Below are 13,356 nucleotides of genomic sequence, written 5' to 3'. Positions count from 1 at the left end.
GCCTCTGCCAGCAGTGTGCGGGCGCTTTACTAACCGTGGGCTGTTTCCTTTGCGCCTTTTTTAATTTATTCGCAGTACGGTTTAATCTATTGTTTATTTATTTTTTTCTTTTCAGTAAAATCAAGAAATGGATTGTTTGAATGTAACACAAATTTTGCAAAATTCTCCAAGAAAAATACGAGGACAGATCCAGGTATTGTGTTAACAAGCTGTTTTTCATAGTTTTCTTGTTCGAGTTTTGACTTGAATTTGAATAGGTTAAGATTCTTTCATTAATGATACCAAGTATGCTTACTTGTATTAGAAATGCTGTTGTTTCCCGTGGAGTCTACAGCCGAATGACTCATTTTCCCCCCATTTATAGCGTTGGATTGTAGGATTTTCATATGAAGATAAACATTGTTTAATTAAACATCGTAAATAACATAATGCTTTTCATTTTAGGTCATTTTTGGACCTATGTTTTCGGGGAAGAGGTAAGTCTATAGCTTCATGAATGTGCAGTTGAATAAATTAATGAATGAAAACAGATTTCATTTCATTGTTTACAGCGATATCGCGCCAAAATACTCTACGTAACAGTTCTAGTTTTAACGTGTCTTGGCAAAAATGTTGCTGATTATTGACAACATAATACGAATGAATACAGCTGTACTTAAGTGAAACCTAATGGAAATTCATTTATTTGCAAAAAGAGCATAATTTAATCCTGCGTTTCTTAGTAAATAGATGGCGGTATTTTTTTATTTACGTGTATTTATTTATTTTTAATGTTGAACATTGATGTTCTGCACGTGTTTAAATTCAAACATCAATCGTTTGGTTTACTGTTGAACAACTGGAAAAAAGTAACATATGCGAATATTTTTTAAAGCACGGAGCTGATGCGCCGCGTACGCCGTTTTCAGATTGCACAGTACCGCTGTCTTGTGATCAAGTACGCCAAGGACACTCGTTATTCCGACAAAGGGATGGCCACTCACGACAAGTAAGTCTCTGGTTCTGGGTTTTCTTGCATGCCTTCACTTTGAAATCATCAACAATACATTTTAATTTGCTGTCTGCTCCCATTTCGAATCCCCCCCCCCAGAAATACGATGGAGGCTGTTCCTGCTAATCGATTAAAGGACGTGCAGTCATTGGCAGTACAGGCGTCTGTCATTGGCATTGATGAAGGGCAGTTTGTAAGTGAACTTTGTACTAATGCCATACACTTTGCAATTTATTTTGCAGTAATCACCTGTCTTTCTCTACCCTCAGTCTTGGGCAATGCAAAGGACATTTATTCAGAATTATTTCCTATCATGTTGACTGCAAACACACAACTATCTTATAACAGAAACAATTGGCAGCCTTGGCACCCTCGACCTCCTAATATATATCAGCAACTATTTTCAAACTACCCCAAATGGACGGGAAAACCGCGGTCCTGGCATCCGTGCAGGGGTTGGGCGATTCCAGTTCTTCACAAGGTCAAGGGGGGGTGTTTCTGCGAAACCCCACTGACTTTGTCATGTTGGTAGCTGTAAAAATAGGTGGCCGGATGTTAGCTGGATGTAAAAGTTACACACAGAAATCTGGGAGGGCTGGGATGGACCAGGCCTGCCCTGGCATGACGGTGGAAGCTATCTGGCACATGAGCAGAATCTCCTGTCTCCGTCACAGTTCCCAGACACTGTGGAATTCTGTGAGGAGATGGCTAACATGGGAAAGACCATCATCGTGGCCGCGCTGGACGGCACCTTTCAGAGGAAGGTAAACAATACATATTCTTTACTAAAAATCTGTTACAACCTATTACTACCTTATCTATAATTTTTTGGGCAAATACTTATAATTTGATGAGTCACTTGCCTTGAGTCACAAACAACATGAAGGGATATGTGACTTTGGAGCAGAAATAATTGTTGGAGACTAAACTCTAAACTTTGAAGATTTGGACCATTTCTGCGCAGATTGTTTTACTTTGACCGTACTGAGGTCTGAAAGGCAAGTCGGATGAGTGAGACCCTGTCGGATGTGTATGAGTGCTAGGAAAGTTAGCCTGGCCTGCTCAGAACAGGAAGGAGCCTTGTGCTGAAAGTCTCCGCATCCCCACAGCCGTTCGGGGACATCCTGAGCCTGGTTCCGCTGGCGGAGAGCGTGGTGAAGCTGAACGCCGTCTGCATGCAGTGCTTCAAGGAGGCAGCGTACACCAAGAGGCTGGGGGAGGAGAGGGAGGTGGGTCCATGTGGTGGGGGGAGGGGGAATCTCTACTCAATGAAAGTTTCTTTAACTTGAATTTGAAAGTAATGGACCACAGAAAACCCAGAGGGTGGCAGGAAGTCATGCAAATCAGCATATTTTGAGTAAAGACCGCATCTGATGTATTTTCACGTTCCACTACTTTAACTAAAATAATCCAACTAGTTTATGGAAGACCACAACATTTAATTGTCCACAGGTCATTTCAGCTACATGTGTAACTGTTCGGTTGTAACTTTAAAACATCTCGGAAGACCTGGCTTAGATGGGGAACGTGTGTAAGTGGGTGATCTGGTATTACGTTGGGAGGGATGAGCTGACCTTCCGCATCTCTTACCGTTTTTTTCGAGGTGGAAGTCATAGGTGGCGCTGACAAGTACAATGCAGTGTGCAGGGCCTGCTACGGAGGCCTGCTTGCCGAGAAGGAGAACAGCGCCCCCCGGAGGGAGGACACTCCACACAGCCTGCCCACAAAGCAGCCTGACTTTGGTGCTTCTCGCAGGTTTCTGGGGACACTTCAGCTCTGAGGAGATGCTCGACCGAGCATGCTCAGAGAGTCACTACAGTATGCTGACTGATCAAGTCAATGAAGGAGATCAAAGACCTAAAACCTGAACTTGTGCAGAGAGTATTAGCATGAACTGAGACTTTTAATAATACAAATGTATTTCATGTACCTTTTAAAACGGGTATCTTTTTTTACTAGCCGGAATTGATAGGTGAAAATCTGAAAGTTAAGATGTGGTTCTGTTCATGGTTTTTGTTACCTGTTAACTCCACAGTGTGATTTGGAAAAATTCTATGTTTTCTGTCACTTAATGTCTCTAAGCCGCGTTTGGCATTATTTATATATCCGGAGACAGAAGTAAACACTTCGTGTCCAGTAATAAGTAAAAATCCAGACTAAGATTTTGTTTCAGCTAACCAGTTGAGCATAAAGAGTCACGGTCAGCTGGTTGGTTGAACTGTGAGGGATAAGAATCTACACGGACAAAGATTTTACTTTTCTACTTGCTTGGGTGTCTGTAGAATCCTGTTTTTTAATTATTAAAAGCTTTTAATTGAAGTATTTGAGTCTGGGGGTGTTTTGGCAATATTCTTCAAAGAACAGGAAAACAATATAATTTCATGTACTGATTGTCTTTTAATGATTTATGGAGTGATAAGAATTTACTCCAGTGTGAAACAATTGGGGGTTCTGATAAGCATGTTGTCCATTAACTTCTAATTGGAAAATCTTAACTGGTTTTTGTTTTAAAAATTAAAAAAAAACTGGATATACAGACCCGGCAGGAAACGGGCTTCTACATTCCAGGAGCAGAAATGAATAGCTGGTTACAGACAATGATTACAGCAATTTAACCACTTTATGAACCATAAGAAAATATACACCGTTAAAGGAAGAACAGCACAGTAGTCATACACTGAAATCACGTTATACTGAAAATTTAACTTGGCAAATACAATCGTACAAATAAAGCCAGCACCTCCACATTGGGCTGTGGTGTTAAAAAAAAATCCTTAACCTAATGTCAAAACCAGAGGAAAAGGTTTACAGCTATGTGAGGAACTGTAGATGGGTGTAATATTCGTAGTCAGGGCATACAGGCACAGAAGAGAGGATGCCTTCTAAATTAAGAGGGAAAGATATTGTATGTGGTGCAGCTAATATTTTTTTAATACTTAATCCACAAATTGTGCCACTATTTTGTATAGTGAAATGTTCTACTGAAACAATCCAAGTTCCTGTCCTGTGCTTAGACGTCTTGATCAGTTCCAAAATAAAAGGTAAATACAGGCAACCAGAATCGAAATCTATGTGCTGACTTTTCTAAGCTGTCATTAGTAAACTGAAGATGCTATGAACCTCGTCAGAGCGATACCAGGATGGTCTCACAGAAGTCTGTCACGTCATGTGGCTGAAACGCCTTATACACCGAAACTACACTACTCATAGTATTCAAAATGTGCAGAATCACTCCTTAACAGATTAACTCATTTTTCATTAAAGTAGCCACTGTGTAATAAAAAAAGAAAACATACACTAATCATACCAATACGAACACAGGAATATCTTCTCCAGTGTAGGGAAGTGTGATTCTGTATATGCAAATGTGCTATTGGTTAATAATTTGACCTTTTAAGATCAAAAGAAGACAAAGCTGTGAAGCGAACCCCATTTTTAACGGTCTGCCGTCTAATGGCGCACCCAGCTTTGAGGTTATACGAACCATAGTGACCCCCCCCCCCGCAACAGTGTAAGAACTGTGTGGTTGATGGCACTTGTTAATTAGCTCTTGTTTTTGACATGCGATGCAAGGAGCCACCTGCCATGGGACGGCCCAACATGGGCGAGGAACGGGCAAAATCTGGCATTTGGCAGGAATGCGAGTTTCAGGTACAGCCACTAATATTCCGCCGAACTGGACCAAGATAAACATAAAAAAAAAAACAGCAGACTACTTGCAGCTAATTATAGATTCAGTTTGTACAAATCCTTAAAAACGCATCTTAGAAGCACTGATGTAAACAGTCACACACCCCCATCCCATTACACAACCCACCGCCATCCTTAAGATGTGCGACACAAAGTTTGAGAATCGTCTAATGTTTTGGATTACTGCTCATGTGCTGATGGAACAGGTCTCTCACCACCAGACCCTGAAATCGGCATTTAGCTCCAAAGATCCCTGGCTGAGCAGTGTATGGCCACGTCCACAAATCGCTAAAATACTTGGGGCCAAAATGAAAACTTGAAAACTTTGGCGTTTACCTCACACATGCAGGCACAGAACAAAGTACATTCTGAAAAAAGCAAGCACAGTGTCATAATTGAGATCTTATTTGATGTTTTGTTACCCCCTCTGTGCCCCCCCCCCCACCCCACCCTCTCCCCTTCCACCCCATCTCCTCTTTGGCCAAATAAATAGCATCAGTACACCCCCATCTATACTACTATTTGATGGAACTCATTTAATTGGCTAAGCCAGACATAGGGCGGAGCTTCATTGCACTGGCAGCGTTTCGTCATTGGGCGGTTTACACCTGGTGTCACTTCCCCCACCCCGATTCCTCTAGTAGGAGGGGGGCAGGTACGATCCTTCACCCTGCTGCTGCGTGCCGCCGGTGAAGGGAGACTGCTGATAGCCCTGAGGAGCTCCGGTGGGATAGGGCGGGTACGGAGTGTCGTGGGCCGGATCGGCATAAGTCTGCCCAAACTCCGTCACCCCTTGGCGGTACCTTCCAAATGCAAAGAAGACCAGAAGGCCCTGTTTGGGGGAGGAATGTCAATTTTGAAATCTTACTTGCAATGGGGGGGACCATCAAATACATCATATTAAAATTGGTTGTAGGATTAAACTTAGACAGTAACTTAGACAGTCCCCTTGTATCTGCGATTTTTCCCCCATTTTTCCTTTGAGGAATATACAAAGCACGGTTTTCATCGCTCCGTCATCCCTGGATGCATGATATTTTTTTTCATCTCTTGAGTATTAGGTTAAAATGTCAGAATTCCTTTCAAGAGCACAGTACTGTAAAATAATGTACTGTGTACTTTATCATTACTATATTTAAAGCTAATAATGTCTTACTATACATTATTTATCAATTACCATATGTAAATACATGAAAGTGAAATAATGTCCTAATAAAATAAATTTATTAAAAAGTACACAAAAATCATGCTATACATGGGGTCTGCGGATGGTTCGCCATTATCCGCAGTTTCGGCTGTCTGTGGTAGGTCTTGGAACGTACCACCCGCAGATACGGAGGAAAACTGTATTATATAGATTAATTGAAACTGAATACAAACGGAAAAAAAAAAAAAACAATCGACAAATCGATTAATCGTTCTACCAATCAGCAGAAAGGTCAGAGTCTCACCCAGCTGACGGTGGAGAAGAAGGAGAAGGCAACGGCACCACGGGCAGCATCGGTGATGATACCGGTCATGTCCGTGGTTTTACCCCACTGATTGGCCAGGTAGCAGAAGCATACAAACCACAGGAGCGTCCACGTTCCTACATTAGAGACAGTGATGAAAAGCAGAGAGAGGGAGGCCTGAATATAGCCTCCAAATCAAATGACTTACACACACTTCTGTCATGTTCATTACCCAATAGGACAACAGTTACACCAGCCAAGTTCACAAGCATTTAAAGGGCCAGAGCACTTCTCTAACTCCAAGTCACGTTGACAGTGTGCCCAGCCAGGTACTGGCAATAATTTGACAAACGGTGTACCTGAGAATATCAGGTCTGCACTGACGATGTACTTCCTTTCCTTGGCATTGCTGATCTGAGGAAAGTAGGCATCCAGGACCAGGAAAATGACGCACGCCAGGAAGGCGAGCACGCCAATAGTCACAGCGTAGCTGCAGGCTCCGTCGTTCTGGTTAAACATGCACTTGGCGTCCGGGGTTCCGACGTTCGTGCTGACGTAACCCTCGGCCACAATGGTGGCGAAAACGATGATAGCAAACACCTGAGAATGGCAGACAGGACCGTCAGCAGTGAGTGTCACTCATTTTCTGTACTCCAACATTATATCATAAAGGTTCATGTAGCTCAACAAGTAGAACACTGTGCAAAAGATGCAAAGGTTGTAGGGTCAAACACAAGGAGCACAAATAAATTGTAGCACATCCCCCTATTCTAAGTGGCTTTGGATAAAAGCATTTTGCAAACGCAGAGATAAATGTGCCATCTCTACATGTGCATAAACACATAGCATTTTACAGTCTATGACATCAAGCTATTTCATAATCATATTGTTTGACTTGGCAGTTTCACAGTGATGGTGATTCTGCTATTCAACCTGCACCAATACCTCGCATTAAAATATCTGAATTTTCCACTTGTCGTTGACATGAAACGTGGGAGTTAATACAGGCAGATTTGTGAAGCTTTAATTCCACCCATATTCCCAGTAGCCAGCACAAGCCGAAGGAAAGAATCACCACAATAAACTTTAAGAGGAACATCCAGAAAGAATAAAACAAGGAAAAAGTGAAAAGTTGTGTAACAAGCAGGCAGACTCAGACTTATTCTTATTTCATCAGAGGGACAGTAACTTAATTCTTTGATGTTAAGTTTAACAGCAGGAGCTAACCTCGATAATATATTTAATAAAGATGGCAGTGATCATTTACAGCACTGCACTTGTATAAGCTCAAAGAAGCAATACAGACTTCAGTGGTAAATCCAGTCACTCACTTCCTCAGATGCCTCTCCAGAGCAGCCAACCGACAGTCATATGGCTCATCACGTGACAAGCTATTCCCTCAAGAGGCACAAAACTCCCATTATACTACCTAACAAGGCTTTTAAAGAAACAGCCCTTCTGCACTTTCTGTACTTAGAAAAGACTGTTGGTCAATACCGCAGAATCACTGTACCTTTAAGTCTCTTAAAGCTACAGAGTAATCATTTTAGTTCCTTTAAAAATCTTACATTTGTCTGAACCTTGACCCGTTCCAGGTGTGCTAGAGTCTCCTGCTGAAACGCACATCAATCACACCAATGCAGGAATAAATCTTGCCATAACGAGTTTTGAATGTAATGCGCATAGGGGTTTAAGACAGAAGAGAACAGTTTATGTTTCTTGCCAAGTTTCACTTTGGCTGTCGCGTGGCTGTGGGGGGTTTTAATTGAATAAACGGCGCGGTTCCCTTTTTATAAGCATAAAGGCACCTGGATTTCTGGGGGTTTTCCGAAAGTTACCCAAGGTCACCTTTTAAATAACGCTTTAACTTTCACGGTTAATTTCACGATGTGCGACATATTTAATAAACCATGCCACAGGGAAACCTTAAAGTCAACACAGTTAAAGTACCCCCACGTGCATATTACTTAAGTACGTAAAGCCAAGCAGAACTGCATCCCCCAGGGGTGATAATGTAAGGCTCTCCGCTCCTTTTTTTTATAAATCTCTAGTGATGCTTCTGGCCTCCCCTTACTTGAAAGATAGACTTGGTAATTTTGACACAGTTTTTAAGTCTAGATACTAACAGAAATAACGCCAAGTTGTATAAGATGTGCTCTGGAACACCCTGAAGGGCTGAAGGGTATTACATCTTAATAAAGATCAGGCGCTCGAAACTCAAGGGTAAATATTTGAAGGGAGGAGCGTACTATGAGGATATAGGTTGGCAAACAGATTAATATAGAATACGGGTACTTAGCTTTATCATTGGTTTCTTCCTATATTATAGCACATTAGGCGTTCTATTATTATTTTGCGCGTGAGAACAGGTGGGTCACCTTAGATGTAGAAGTCTCAACCCATATCACAAATTAATTGCAGGACAAAATGAAAGCAAACTGTAATAGTAACAAAAATGGACCCGCGCTTTTATTTTCTTTTTAAAGCGTTAAAGTACGCATAAGCAATTATAGCGAGCGAGTTAACACAAAATGTTACAAACCTGAGGTACACTGTATGATTATACAGTAATTTATAATGCCAGAGCGCGCTCCAGGAAATGCACTAACCCTGCGGCCTGCATCTGCTCATTTCAATATAGCCTTTGGTCAACAAGTTGACGTTATGTAGGCTACTCACCCAACTCAAAATCCGCACTATAGTTTGTGGCTGTTTCAAAAAACCAAGAAAATCGAAAGTGCCCCCGGCCAGCGAGGCGCCGTACGCGCTGGAGTCCATGTCCGGATCCTAAATCGCTCAGATCCAAAAGCATCAAAGTAAGCAGAGCTTCTGTTAGGCGCTCGCAGGTTCGCTCTGACTACTCAGGTTGCCCGATCTGCCGCTTCCCGAAAAGCGCAAGAACCGCCCAGCGCGGAAAATAACACGTCAGGGGTAACTATGCTGAAGTGTCTTTTCATGGAACAAAGCAAAGGCAGATTCGCATTCGCTCTTTAGCAAAACACACATACATAGGCAATATGTTACATATATGTAAAATTTAAACAACAGCCAAAAAAAAAAGCTGTGCTCTTTAACCGAGCTGATTCTTAAGAGTTGTAACTCTAGTGGGTTGCTGTGGAAAGCAAGTAACATCTTACTCAACAGTTTCATAAGAAGTTGCCACAAAGTTGTGTTACTTCCGATTACATGTTGACGATGCCATTTTGATGTACACTAAATGAATACTATGCGATAAATAGCCTGCAAAATGTTCCTTTTATTCAAGTTAGCGATCTCACATTGCATGCCGGCTTCCTGCACACCTTTTCATAACTGACAAGTTTGTTTGTTATCATTAATATCCCACTCTATCCTTTTTGTGGTGCATAAGCCACTAGGCCTGCTGACTTTCTCTTTGTCACTTTAATAATCCATCCTGTCACATTTCATTTCGTGGCACCATCCACTTTTTTTGCTAGCTTCTGCTCGTGGTTTTTAAAACCGGGTTAAATTCTCCGAAACTTTTTTATTTTTTTTGCAACTTCAGTAATAATGTAATTATCTCATGCAGTTTATTTTAGTGAGAATTTTACTACGTGACCGAGAAACCTATTGATGAATCAGGAAATAAGAAGTGAGACACACTTCCGCAGAACTTGATAATATGTCTTCTGACTTTTTATTCTATTTTTCGAAAATATGCGTCATGCATTTTGCTTTTTTTTAAATGTTTCAAAATGTCTATAAAGATGTATGGCAAATGCGGTCACGTGAGGTTTTTTTTTATATAGTTCCGTCATGCACGTTAGACTACCGCCCTACAAAATAGAAAGAAAAAATGGAAATATACACTTTACGAAAGTAAAAATAATTGAAATGTTTGTACTTCTTGACGTTGAATGATATCGATACTGTACGGAAGGTTTAATTTACTACAAATCAATCTTTTAAATAAATATTCTTATGCAATCTTACAGTTTAATTTTGACATTGCTTACACACTAAAATTAAAACTTTTCCACAATTAGCAAAACCTAACAGTCAAGAAGCAAAACAGCAGCCCATATTTCCACAACTTTAAGCACATTAACAGCTTCACACTTTTTCAAAACACTAAACACACTTATATACCTTTGACACTGAAAAAAAACAAACAAAAAAAAAAAACAAATGAACGGTGTGAGAGGAAGAAGGAGAGTGTGGGTGAGAGGAGGAATCCAGAAAGATTGAGATTGAGAATGAGGTGGAGTAGGATGTGAACAAAGAAGAAGACAACCAAATTTGACTAATGAAATTCATGTTACACTTGTGGTCCATGTAATAAACTACGGACTAACACTGAGGGAGGCTGGACTGAGAGCACAGCCTAACCTAAGCAGGTACACGGTGGCATCAGTAATTTGGACATTTAATCAAGAACACAGGTGACAAACTTATCTTCTGTCAACAGACAATCCATAGCCATCCATCCATCCATTTTCCAAGCCGCTTATCCTACTGGGTTGCAGGGAGTCCGGAGCCTATCCCGGAAGCAATGGGCACGAGGCAGGGAACAACTCAGGATGGGGGGCCAGCCCATCGCAGGGCACACTCACACACCATCCACTCATACATGCACACCTATGAGCAATTTAGCAACTACAATCCATAGCTTACTGCATAAACTATCTATATGAACAGTTTACAGTTAACGACATGTATTTTGTTTTGCCCCACAGGATTGAATGTCGAGAACACCAAGGAGGGAGGGGTTGCATTTTTACACAGGCGCAGGAGAAAGAGATCATGAACCTTGTTTTGGCAAATAATGCAATCAAACTTAGAGAAATTCAAACCCATTGTCAATGATCACACGATTTTTAATAATGTCCAATGAGTCTCTCTGTCAACAACAGCCTGTATCCTTAAACATCAAGTCCAGATGAAACAACTGTATAGAGTGTCATTTGAGAGAAATTCAGACAGGGTGAAAGTCCTGCGGCGTGAATATGTGGAGGTAAGGTTTGTTTATTGACTGTAGTATTGTGTAGTGCACACATAACCTTTTGGAACTGTACATGCAATTTTACTGTATAGCGGATTTACAGTATACTGATCTACACAATGTGATCTTTTATTTCAGAGAGTTTTGCAAATGGATGCGGATGAAGTCCAGCATTAATTTATATACATCTATGAGGCTGGATTTAACCAGAGTATATTGAGAAGAAGAGGAAGAAATATCATTGGCCACAGGGCTATTGTCAATGTACCAGGGCAACCTGGGGGTAACATTAGCCTTTGTGCAGCCATATCACAAAATGGGGTCCTCCATCGTCATGCCAACTGAGGTCCTTAAAACACTGACGTCATTCTTATATTTTTGAATAGATTACACCACATTATCACAGCCGCAAACCAAAGGGACCAGATGAGATACATTGTTGTCTGGGACAACGTATCTATCCATCGTTCTGCTGAGGTTCACAACTGGTTTCAGCAACAGCTGCAATTTACAGCTGTACACCTTCCACCAAACTCCCCCTCCCTAAACCCCATTGAGGAGTTCTCCTCAGCGTGGCGGTGGAAGGTGTATGATCTCCGGCCGTATGTTCAGATGCCGCTTATCCAAGCTGTGGAGGAAGCCTGTGACCAAATTGATGTAACAGCAATACAGGGATGGATTCATCACTCCAGAAGATTCTTCCCACGTTGTCTTGTTAATGATAACATAGCCTGTGATGTTGATGAGGCCCTGTGGCCAGACCCAGCTAGGCGGAGAGGCACAGATCATGTTTAGTGTGATGTTCTTTCTTTTCTGGACTTACATAATTACAAAAAACTGTGGCATGAAGAGAAATAAGTAATTCCATTGGTTTGCACAAGTGTTGTCATGTAGTGTTTATGAACCTATTTTTACACTTTCTCTGTGTGAATGTTAAAAGTGTTTTAAGATAAGCACAGGAGTGTTTGAATCAAACAGAATCAGACCATGTTGGATGTTTTGACAAGAAAATAGGGTTTTCGTAAGAAATTGTAGAGATTTGACTAAAGTGTTCCATTTTGCAAATAATCTGAGGTGTTGTGCTAGTTGTGTGAAGTGTTTTACTAATTGTGTGAAATGTTATGAAAAACTGAGCCCTGTTTTCAAAATTGTGCTTAAGCAATTGAAAAAAAACTGTAATAAGCTTCCACGATTATTTGTACTGCAACGTTCTAAATGCTTTAATGAATACACAGGTCATGCATTAAAATCCCTTAAGTTAATTATTATACAAATAATTTAAACATTATTTTTAAATTAGCAAAATTTAACCATCTTACCCTATGGTATTTAAGTTGCCTAAGTGGGCAATCAAAAATATCAGAAATAATATATGACAATGTTTTCAATTGTACTTGCCAGGTTTCCATTTGCATATCCAATACAAAATGGGCACCAGATATAGCTATTAATATTAATATTATATTAATATTGTCCTCCTAAAAATCCTTCAACTGAGTCCACTAATACACTGCTCAAAAAAATTAAAGGAACACTTTGAAAACACATCAGATATCAATGGGGGAAAAAATCATGCTGGATATCTATACTGATGTAGACTGGGTAATGTGTTAGGAATGAAAGGATGCCGCATCGTTTGATGGAAATGAAATTATCAACCTACAGAGGGCTGAATTCAAAGACACCCCGAAAATCAAAGTGAAAAGTGATGCAGCAGGCTAGTCCATTTTGGTGAAATTTCATTACAGTAACTCGGAATCATACTCAGTAGTTTGTATGGCCCCCATGTGGTTGTATGCATGCCTGACAATCTCGGGGCATGGTCCTAAAGAGACCACGGATGGTGTCCTGGGGGATCTCCTCTCAGATCTGGACCAGGGTATCACTGAGCTTCTGGACAGTCTGAGGTGCAACCTGGTGGCATTGGATGGATGAAACATAATGTCCCAGAGTTGTTTTATTTAGGTCAGGCGAGCGTGGGGGGCAGTCAATGCTATCAATTCCTTCATCCTCCAGGAACATGCTATTACCACATGAGGCCGGGCATTGTCATGCACCAGGAGGAACCCAGGACCCACTGCACCAGCATAGGGTCTGACAACGGGTCCAAGGATTTCATTCTGATACCTAATAGCAGTCAAGGTGCCGTTATCTAGCCTGTAGAGGTCTGTGCGTCCCTCCATGGATATGCCTCCCCAGACCATCACTGACCCACCACACAACTGGTCATGCTGAACAATGTTACAGGCAGAATAACGTTC

General features: G+C 41.2%; 2 protein-coding genes and 1 long non-coding RNA gene across 3 annotated transcripts; 2 read left to right on the top strand and 1 right to left on the bottom strand.

Annotated features, from left to right (window-relative positions):
• Nucleotides 1–26: 26 nt before the first annotated feature.
• On the top strand, nt 27–3,310 carry LOC125717869 (thymidine kinase, cytosolic-like). The gene is made up of 7 exons (XM_048991222.1): nt 27–193; nt 445–476; nt 875–988; nt 1,091–1,184; nt 1,666–1,755; nt 2,101–2,220; nt 2,595–3,310. Exons 1-7 carry the CDS (start codon nt 128–130, stop codon nt 2,769–2,771), a joined length of 693 nt encoding a protein of 230 aa, XP_048847179.1. The 5' UTR covers nt 27–127; the 3' UTR covers nt 2,772–3,310.
• A 58-nt stretch (nt 3,311–3,368) lies between these two features.
• syngr2a (synaptogyrin 2a) lies at nt 3,369–9,004 on the bottom strand. Its single transcript, XM_048991223.1, has 4 exons — nt 8,812–9,004; nt 6,492–6,732; nt 6,133–6,269; nt 3,369–5,513 (listed from the first exon to the last, which is right to left on the bottom strand). The coding sequence occupies exons 1-4, from the start codon at nt 8,908–8,910 to the stop codon at nt 5,319–5,321; spliced, it is 672 nt and encodes a 223-aa protein (XP_048847180.1). The 5' UTR covers nt 8,911–9,004; the 3' UTR covers nt 3,369–5,318.
• On the top strand, nt 8,948–12,332 carry LOC125717887 (uncharacterized). The gene is made up of 3 exons (XR_007384680.1): nt 8,948–9,063; nt 10,830–11,107; nt 11,234–12,332. It is a non-coding gene; the product is annotated as an uncharacterized LOC125717887 (long non-coding RNA).
• Nucleotides 12,333–13,356: the final 1,024 nt, after the last annotated feature.

Source organism: Brienomyrus brachyistius, chromosome 22 (genome assembly GCF_023856365.1).
Source record: "Brienomyrus brachyistius isolate T26 chromosome 22, BBRACH_0.4, whole genome shotgun sequence".
NCBI lineage: Eukaryota > Metazoa > Chordata > Actinopteri > Osteoglossiformes > Mormyridae > Brienomyrus > Brienomyrus brachyistius.
Note: the sequence above shows the minus strand (reverse complement) of the source record. Positions and strands in the feature narration are given on the sequence as shown.

Excerpts from the sequence above, each read along its gene's own strand:
- syngr2a (XM_048991223.1), bottom strand. The coding sequence starts at position 8,910 with ATGGACTCCAGCGCGTACGGCGCCTCGCTGGCCGGGGGCACTTTCGAT. Across the intron at positions 6,270-6,491 it reads TGCAGACCTGATATTCTCAG|GAACGTGGACGCTCCTGTGG; the intron begins GTACACCGTTTG and ends TCTCTAATGTAG. Across the intron at positions 5,514-6,132 it reads TCTTCTCCACCGTCAGCTGG|GGCCTTCTGGTCTTCTTTGC; the intron begins GTGAGACTCTGA and ends TCCCCCAAACAG.
- LOC125717869 (XM_048991222.1), top strand. The coding sequence starts at position 128 with ATGGATTGTTTGAATGTAACACAAATTTTGCAAAATTCTCCAAGAAAA. Across the intron at positions 477-874 it reads CCTATGTTTTCGGGGAAGAG|CACGGAGCTGATGCGCCGCG; the intron begins GTAAGTCTATAG and ends TATTTTTTAAAG. Across the intron at positions 2,221-2,594 it reads GGCTGGGGGAGGAGAGGGAG|GTGGAAGTCATAGGTGGCGC; the intron begins GTGGGTCCATGT and ends GTTTTTTTCGAG.